Genomic DNA, 9,322 nt, shown 5'->3' with positions numbered 1-9,322 from the left:
GCCATTGCGATATAGAAGACAACGAACGAGCAGATGAACTTGCCAGGAACGGCTCAAACTCACCATTCACTGGTCCAGAACCATTCTGTGAACTTTCTGACTGTGTGTTGAGAAGTGAGCTGAAGAAATGGGAAGACCGGGAAGTGACAGGAAATTGGATGGCTGCAAAACTTGAACAGGCAAAAAAATGTATTACGCCGAGTATAAAAATTACTCAACAACTGCTGAGCCTCAATAAGAAAGACTTCAGGACATTCACTGGTCTTATAACAGGCCACTGTCCGAGTAAATACCATCTTAAAATATAGGCTTAGCACAAGATGATATTTGTCGCTTTTTTGATGCCGATAGCGAAACCTCGGAACATTTGCTCTGTAACTGCGGAGCTCTAACAAGACGCAGACTTCTAAACCTTGAAAAAGCTATTTTGGAGCCCAAGGAAATTTGGTCTGCGAGGCCGATCAGAATTATAAATTTTATCGAACAGTTTATTCCTGATTGGCACCTATCTCGCTATAGCTTGTTGCATAATCAGGTCACATTTGCTGCATGTTAGTTAGTCACAACACAATTCACACGCTACACACGGCGCTCTCTCATGCAACAACCTATCCCGGTTGCGGGAGATGATCGCCAACGACGGAAACACAGCCGAAAGCTGTGACGAAGAAATGTTGGTGGCGAGTGTGGCGTTTACCAACACACAAACCAGCTAAAGCGAAGCCACGCTAGGCTACACTAAGGAACGGGAGAAGTTGTTAGATCGTCAACCCGAACGGTCGAGTGCTCCGTCTCGTACGTAACGGAAATTTAATTGTACCCGCGGAGTGAAGAAACCATAACTCCAACAAGAACGGCCGTGCGGTCCCGCTCGAATACGGAAAAGCTGTGGTGTGATGCCGTGTCGCTCACATTCGAAGAATTTTTCGAAGTGCCTGTTTTCCCCGGGAAGCGGTGGATCTTCATCCCACGGAAGTGCTTTTCCGTTCAGATCCGGTTTGGAAGTGTCCGTTCAGCTCTTAGCTTTGGAATTGGCCATCGGGTGTGGTGCTTGGTACATTCACCAAAAAGAAACGATTGTCTTACGCGGCGATTTAGTGTCCGCCATTTTTACTTGGCCGCGTGTTTGTTGCGTGCGTTGTGCGGTGTATTGGCTTTGATAAAAAGTGCGATTAAAGGAAGAAAAGTGTATTCTTTTAACGGGCGGATACGCCGCAAGTAATCGATTAGTTTGCCTGCTTTACGATCATATTATGAGGTGTAGACAGAATCGTTTGGGTGAATCGCGTTGTAGTGACCGCGAGTAGTGATAAATGAATACCGCGACGGTGATATCACTTGTATCAGGATGATTAGGCGGTGTTTCGCCTAGCCCACGAGGTTGTGGTACGATTGCTGGGAGATTGTTGGCTGTACAAAGGGACCCAGCAAAGAGAGGCTTCCGGTTGACGAGAGGACGACTCAGCGTGGAGAACAAAGGGCGCTGAGGGAACTCAGCAGAGAGCGCCACGCATCAGGTTCGAAGAAAGGTTAGTGAGCATGTTGAGTGTGTGTGCGTGTGGCCTTCCTTTGTGTGCATGCAGCAAATCAAAAAGACAAGAGTTAAGCGTGTGCCTTTATGCATGATGGCGGCGTTGAGATCCGCATATCCACGTGGTTTGTTGAGTTAGAGCGAGAAAGACGAAGGGGCAAAATAAAATAAGCAGGAAAGATCTCGCAACAAGCTTACAGTCTTCTCCTTCATCAATAAGCAGTGGATAAGCTTGAAGTGTAGTATAAAAAAGGGGTATACCACAATAGTTCAAAATACTGGACGCAGTGGTTCACACCCAACAGAGAGAAAAAATGTTTGTGCTCTGTCCGAAACATGGCCAACTTCGCAAGATGATCTCTCTTTCCACGATTTTAATATTATACTTTTGGACCGTGATGACAGATACGGAGGGGTGCTATTGGGAATCAATGAGTACCACTCATTTTTCCTGTTTGACCTTCCACCTATTGGAGGGACCGATGCTGTTGCTTGTCATGCAAACATCAGAGGCAAAGAATTCTGTATTGTCAGCTTGTATTGGCCTCCGAGAGCTGCGGTTAGCCGCAAGCAACTTGTTCACATGTGCTTCCTCAGCCACGATTGATTTTGGGAAACTTCAACTCTCACGGAACCGCCTTTGGGAGAATAGCACGACGACAACCGTTCATTGTTGATTCGTAGCTGTTTAGTCAACTTTTCGTGCGTAGTGACTTGTTTTTGACGCTGAGGGAACTTCCGAAAAATGGGTACGAAGCAAATCTCAACACAGCTCCGAAATTTGATTGTGCGTGACTTCCAGCGTAAGGAGTCTCAACGCAACATCGCTGAGAAGTTATGGAGTAAGCCGTGGTGCGGTCCAGCCGGTTATTCGGAAGAATCAGATGCTCAGCAGCGGGGTCGACCCACCGGTGTAAACGAGAAGAAGGATCTTACGCCATTCAGTGGCGTCGACTTTCGGATTTGGTAAATTAATAAACACAAACGCTATTCGTACAAGCGTCGCCTCTCTACTGTATACTGTCAACTGGCATCTGTGTCCAAAGAAAAGACTCTCGGGGCTTAAATACTAGTTTACAAAAATAGGCTTAAACTCTACACAGAATATTTACAAATTATGCTGGGCGGAGCATCGCACCAGCAGTTAGAGTGGGCTGTGATGGCCTTGGTCAGACGCGTTCTTCGGAGAGAGAGAGAAAGCACTTCTTTGTGGGTCAAAGTAAATAGGAAAAGAAAGTGCTGAAACATGTGTGCCGGATGCGCGCCACATGTTTGGTTAAATTTCTGCTGCTAGCTAAACTCGCAGCGGGGCGGAAGGAAGACAAACTCGCCGCTGCCGTTGGTGCGCGTCGAGTTATACAATCATAAATAGTAAACGAACCCTTGGGCCAGATTGCTGGCTCGGGTATCGTATCACATTTTATGTTTATATCGCCCAGCGCCCTCGGGGGTGGTTTATTGCCTTAGAGGTCTTGAATATTGATGAGTTGGGTTTAAGCGTGATCATATTACACCTTTCCCCTTTCGGAGAATGACGTAACATTGAGAAGTCATTCAAGTTAAATTAGGTGGAAAGATTCGTCTGACCTTACAATTTTAGTGTTTATTCAATGTTTGTGATATGTACATTTTTCGTGTATTCAGGTAAAAATTAAGTTTGTTTATAAAGATTATCCTTATAATATGATTATACGGATTGTCTTCGTTGGGTGTTCTATTTGCTTATAAATATATTTATTTTTAATATTTGTTTAATATATACATTTTACATTTGATAATAACTGTCGGAAGGATTAACTGCTAACTAGGTATCCCTTTCCCCTTAGGGTGGGGTTGCTCATATGGTATTATTCTGTTTTTATGTACAGTCTGGACTTTATTGGTTTGATCATCTCTTATTGTTACGTTAGGGTGTTTAATGTCAATTATTATATATGGTCCTACGTATACTTTGTCTAATTTGGATCTGTTTTCGTTTGATAGAAATACTAGATCATTAATGGCTACTTTTGATGGTCTAGCCATGGTTTTCTGTGTCTCATTTCTGGCTTTTCTTACCTTATCAATTATTTCCCTAGCGGTATTTGATGCTATTTGTAGTTTATATTTAAGTTCTTTGTAATATAAATCCATGTTGTAAATTGGTTCTACATATGTGCTTGTTGTGAGGTTTTGTGGTAATTTAGCATTCGTTCCAAAAACTAACTCGAATGGAGTGTATGAGAAATCTGTGTGTGGTGTTGTGTTGTAGCAGAATGTGTAGTAAGGCAACCATTCATCCCAGTCACTCTGTGCTTGGTTGACGAATTGCCTTACGTACTCGTTAAGACAACGATGGTTCCTTTCCAGGCTTCCTATTGATTGAGGGTGATATGGAGTGGAAAAATTTTGTTTAAGCTTCAGTAATGAAGCTATGTTTTCGAATAACTCGTTCTTATATTCAGTTCCTTGGTCTGTTTGGATGAGTTTTGGAATTCCATAGACCAGAATTAAGTTTTCTATGAAGGCTTTGGCTATGGTGGATGCTTGTTTGTCTATTGTGGGTTTAATAATGATGTATTTTGTTAAGTTGCATTGAATGGTCAGTGCGTATCGGTTTCCATTATTGGATCTGTTAAATGGTCCAATTGTGTCAATCGATACGCAGTCGAATGCTTTTTGGGGTGTTTTAATTTCGACGAAATTTTCGTTTGTTCGTATTGTGTGTTTATTTTGCTGGCATTTTATGCACTTCTTGATGTAGCTACTGATATCTTTTTTCATGCCACTCCAAGAATAGAGTCTGCTTAACTTTTTGTATAGTCTGGTGACTCCTGTATGTCCACCAGTGGGTGTATCGTGATTGTTTTTTATAATTTCGAACCTTTCGTTTTGGCTTTCTATCACACGCTTGGGTGTGTAGAGCACTATTTGCAAGTCTTTGAGCGTGTCATTACAAATCTTCTTAAAGGTTTGCACGCTGCATATTTGGAAAATTACGCTTGATAACGCTAGAGCTATCATGCTAATTTTCAAGTTTTTGGCCATATTTTCAACTTTCTTTACTAGTTTTCCCAGGGATTCTTTTGTGTTGCTTGCATTTTCAATTATTGTCGACGACTTTTCTTTGGTTCTTTTTTTATTCATTATTGCGCATTTCAAATTTTTGTTTCCGCTAGCGTTTGTTTCTTTATTCATTTCTAATGCGCGTCCGCATAGAAGTTTAGGTAGGTTTTGCCATTCTCGGGGTTCAATAGCCTCGTACGCTCTGAGCTGATCAGACTCAGTATCGTCGGGGTTTGAATTATTGTCTGTAATTTCTGTGTCGTTATTCGTTTCGTTTAGTTTTCTAGTCATTGCTCTGGTTTGTATACCCAGGACTTTTATAGTTTTAAGTGCCTCGGAATTAATTGCTATTCGTGATAGCGCATCTGCAGTCACATTTAGCTTACCTTGAACGTATTTTACATCAAAATGGAATTCTTCAAGATCCAACCTCATTCTTGTGAGTTTTGATGAGGGATCTTTCATTGAAAATAAATATACTAACGGTCTGTGATCCGTTTTTACTGTGAATTTCCTCCCGTAGAGGTATGGTCTAAAGTACGTAATTGCCCAGTGAATTGCTGTCAATTCCTGTTCAATTGTCGATTTATTGGCTTCACCTTTTGTGAAGGCTTTGCTTGCGTATGCAATGGGTAGTTCTATACCGTCGTTTTCTTGGGCTAAGACGGCGCCGCATGCTATTTTTGAAGCATCGGTTATTAGGGTGAATTCTTGTGTGAAATCGGGGAATTTGAGAACTTTTGGTGAGATAAGTTCGTTTTTCAATTTATTGAATGCATTTTGGCATTCGGGAGACCAATCAAATTTTGCGTTTTTTCTGAGCAATTTGTTTAATGGGTACGCTATTTCTGCGAAATTTTGTATGAACCTCCGGTAATAGTTGCAAAAGGCAACAAAACGCCTCACTTCATCTGCTGATGATGGTGTGGGGTAGTTTGTTACCGCTGAAAACTTTGATTGGTCGGGCTGTATACCTGCCGCTGAAATGTTGTGACCTAGGTATGTTACGTCTGGTCTGAAGAAGGAGCATTTTTTGGGATTTAATTTTAAGTTGTAGTTTTGTAATTGTTTGAAAACGTTTTCCAAGTTAATAAGGTGATGGTTTATTGAGCAGCCGACGACGATGATGTCGTCGATGTAAAGGAATGCACATTCAGGTGGGAGTCCGCTAAGTGCTATGGACATCATTCTCTGAAAGCTATTTGGTGATATATTTAGACCGAATGGTAACCTATTGAATTCGTAGTGACCGTTAGAGGTCGAAAATGCTGTGTATTTTTTTGATTTTTCGTCAAGTTCGATTTGGTGGAAACCTGACATTAAGTCTAGGGTTGTAAAATATTTGGCTCTGCCCAAATGATCGAGGATTTCGTCGATTCTTGGTAGGGGGAATTTATCTGGGGTTATCTTTTTATTTAGTTGTCGAAAGTCAACCACTAATCGCCATTTTTTATCTTGAGTATTTGATTTCTTTGGGACTAAGAGGATGGGAGAATTGTATGGTGAGGTGGAATTTTGGATTATTTTGTTATTTAGCATGTGGCTGATTTGGTTATTTATTTCTGAAATTTGTGCTTCCGGGGTTCGATAATTCTTTATGTAAACGGGTGTCTTGTCTTGAAGGTGAATGGTTTGCTTGTAGAAGTTGTTGGTTGTCAATATGTCGTCTTCTAGTGCAAAAATGTCGTTGTATTTAGTGCATAATTCTGTTAATTTCTCCTGGGCATGTTGGGGTGTATGATTCAAATTGAGTTCCTTAATCAGTTTCTCGTGTCTACCTTTTGGGTTTTCTCCTAATTCCGTTGTAATGTGATTTATGGTGTATTCTTTAAGGGGGATAGTGGTGGGGGCGAAGGTTTTTGGGATTGATGTTGGTGTGGTATTTGTGTTAATTATTGTAATGAATTGTGAGTTTGGGTTTATTATTGTGTTTGCGCAAAAAATGCCTGGTTTGATTTCTTGTGCGATCACAAGGGCATCATCGTTTAGGTTGAGTGACGGGAAGTGTTTTATAATTTGGCATCTAGGGGGAATAATGTAATTGTTTTCCCAGCTATCTTGAATCGGAATTTCAATTTTGGTGTTTTCATAGTTGAAGGTCATTAGCCATGTTTTGAGGCATAGGTTACATTCATATTTGGTGAGGAAATCTCTGCCTAAAATGCCATCTGCAATTATAGGAAACTTGTTGTTGACGATTTGAAATTGGTGTGGAATTTGGATATCGTCAAAAATGATATTTGTATTTGTGCTCGCTATGGATTCGGTCTTTCCCTCCGTAACTCCATTAATAATGCATCTATTTCCGGGGTGTATTAATTGTTTTCCGTTAATTTTTTCTTCTTTTACTATTGAGATGTCAGCGCCTGTATCAATTATTAATATACATGGTTTGCTTGACATTTGTAAGTATAGTGTAACGAACATTGAACAATTCACGTCGCATTTAAAAATATTTAATGTTGGTCTCCGTAATGTTTGTTTTCCTCCAATGTCAATGCCGGTTCGGACTGGAGGGCATCCGTCGGTTGTGACTCGTTTCCCGTTAGGCGGATGTATTGCTGAGGGCGGTTAAAATTTGTATTCCGCCTATTGTTGTTGTTGTTATTTCGCTGTGGGTTTATGTTTGAGAATTGGTCTCGAACTTGGTTTTGCTGGCCAAAACGGTTATAGTTATTACGCGGTTGGTTTTGGAAATTATTTTGGTTGAAATTGTTGCGGTTGAAATTGTTTTGGTTTCTACCGCGGTTATGGAAGTCGTTTGGCCTGCGCCTGTAATTATTATAATGTGTGTCAACGTTGTTGTTGAAACGGTTGGCGTTTCTGTTGGTTTGCGAGTATGCAAATACTGATGCGCTCGCATTATTTAAGTTTTCCTCCAACGCTTTAGTCATCGCGTCGGAGTATGAATTGAAATTCCCTGCTCTTATGATGAGCGAGGTTTTTTCGTTTTTTAACCCTCCGGCTAAATGTTTGACGCCTTCTTTGTTTGCCATAGATTTGGCAACTTGGGGCGGAATTTCTTTAGCGGTGTACGCTGTTTCCAAACTGAACACCAATTTTTCTAAATCCAGGCAAAATTGTTCGATTCCACCGTTTTGTTTCAAGTTAGCCATTTTAGCTAGAACTTGTTCCGGTGGGCTGGTCGTTATTTTAGCTTTTAAAATTTTGCTTATCTCGCTCACCGATGTCGGTGTTTCAGTGAATGCATTTCTCGCCCGTCCCTCTAGTTTGGTTAGTATGACGTTAATTATGGTTGCTTTGTTTTCCGGTGTTTCAAATGTTTTCACCAAGTTTAAAGCGTCAGCGAAGGCTTTCAGTTTGTCTATGTTTCCGTCGAATTGCGGAACTATAGACGATGTAGTCTTGATTATTTCGAGTATGCTAGCCATTTTCGGTTTTCTTTGTAACCTGAGGCAAAATAGGACGGCTAGCGCAATTTCCTTGAGTGTTCTTGGTCTACCCTTTTCGATTGACGCCTTAATTGCGTTCAAAAGTTGGTCCGCCTTTTCGGTTATTTTTATGATTTCTGAGCCGTGGGTTGTGTCTAGTAACGTAGACGACAATTTTTTAATCTGTTTCACAAGCGCTTCCGCTTCCGTGAGGCGTTTGGCTAAGGTACTTTTCCTTAGTTTTCTGACCAGTTCCTGTTGTATAGTCAGGTGTATATGTTTTAGTTTTTGTATATTCAATTGGATGAGCTTTGTTACTTCGTCCATTCAAGGAGACAAGGAAAAATGGTTATCGGTAAAGAATTTATTATGCTGAGGCTGCGTTCGAACGCATGTTTTAAAATTTTCGAATTCTTTTAGACGGTGTCGACTACGGCTGCGTGAGCTTTTGCCGCTTGCATAGCATGTGCATTCATGCATGCCTTATATGCTTTGTATATTTTCGAAATTAGTAGTATGGATATGAGGGCAAGTGTGACGCAGATAATCGCTCCTTGAGCTTCGTGCATTACACTGTGGTTCTCTAGGTGATTTAAAATTTGGATTTGAGCGTCGCCCGTGTTACTAACGGGTTTGGTATTAAATAACCCCATTTTCAACGGTACATATGTAAAACCAATTTTGTGGGTATTGTAATTGCTTTTTTTTTCTAATTCCTACTACCTATTCCTACTGCCGCGTGGGTATTACGATAAAAAATATTTTGTGCCTCGACTATAAATTTATTACATGATATCCGTATATAAAAGGATTAGACTAACTCGAGTCTGACTTACGCCACGTTTTCTCCGCAAGTGTCCTCTTCTCGGGGGTGGGGGGGGGCGTGGGTGCCTCTGCGTCCGTCAGATCTCAGGGGTGTCCAGTTGGATCCAAATCGATGTTCATTTTTTTTTTGAAATACTGCTTGGCTTGTAACTGCTATTTATTCTGTTCCACTACTTCACTGTCCGCTGTACGATTGTGGTTCCACTTATGTTTTATGCTCGTACACTGGTCATTCGTCCTTCACTTCAACGTGGTTACAACCACTTTACACTAACGGTTTTTCGTGGGGTTCAATTTCTTCGCCTTCTTGGCGATTTTCACCGAATTTTTCTTTATTCAAATTACCCGCACTCACACTGCACCCGGGACGGTTCAAAAGTTCGTTTAACTTCTTTTTTTTTTTTTTGTAGAGAATTTTTCAGTAATAACCAGTCGGGTCCAAGGTCCGCATTTTAGGAATCGGTTCACTGATCGTAGAACTTGGTTAACTGATCGTGGAGCGCGGCTATTGGTTTCTGTAACGATAGCG

General features: G+C 41.1%; 1 protein-coding gene across 1 annotated transcript; it reads right to left on the bottom strand.

Moving 5' to 3' along the window:
• Nucleotides 1–7,032: 7,032 nt before the first annotated feature.
• On the bottom strand, nucleotides 7,033–7,968 carry LOC129773661 (probable cyclin-dependent serine/threonine-protein kinase DDB_G0292550). The gene has a single exon (XM_055777304.1). It carries the CDS (start codon nucleotides 7,966–7,968, stop codon nucleotides 7,033–7,035), a length of 936 nt encoding a protein of 311 aa, XP_055633279.1.
• Between the last annotated feature and the right edge of the window lie 1,354 nt (nucleotides 7,969–9,322).

The sequence above is a fragment of the Toxorhynchites rutilus genome, chromosome 3, assembly GCF_029784135.1.
Source record: "Toxorhynchites rutilus septentrionalis strain SRP chromosome 3, ASM2978413v1, whole genome shotgun sequence".
Taxonomy (NCBI): Eukaryota; Metazoa; Arthropoda; class Insecta; order Diptera; family Culicidae; genus Toxorhynchites; species Toxorhynchites rutilus.
This window is presented reverse-complemented; position numbering and strand designations above follow the sequence as displayed.

Coding starts and splice junctions, on each gene's coding strand:
- LOC129773661 (XM_055777304.1), bottom strand. CDS start 7,968: ATGGCTAGCATACTCGAAATAATCAAGACTACATCGTCTATAGTTCCG.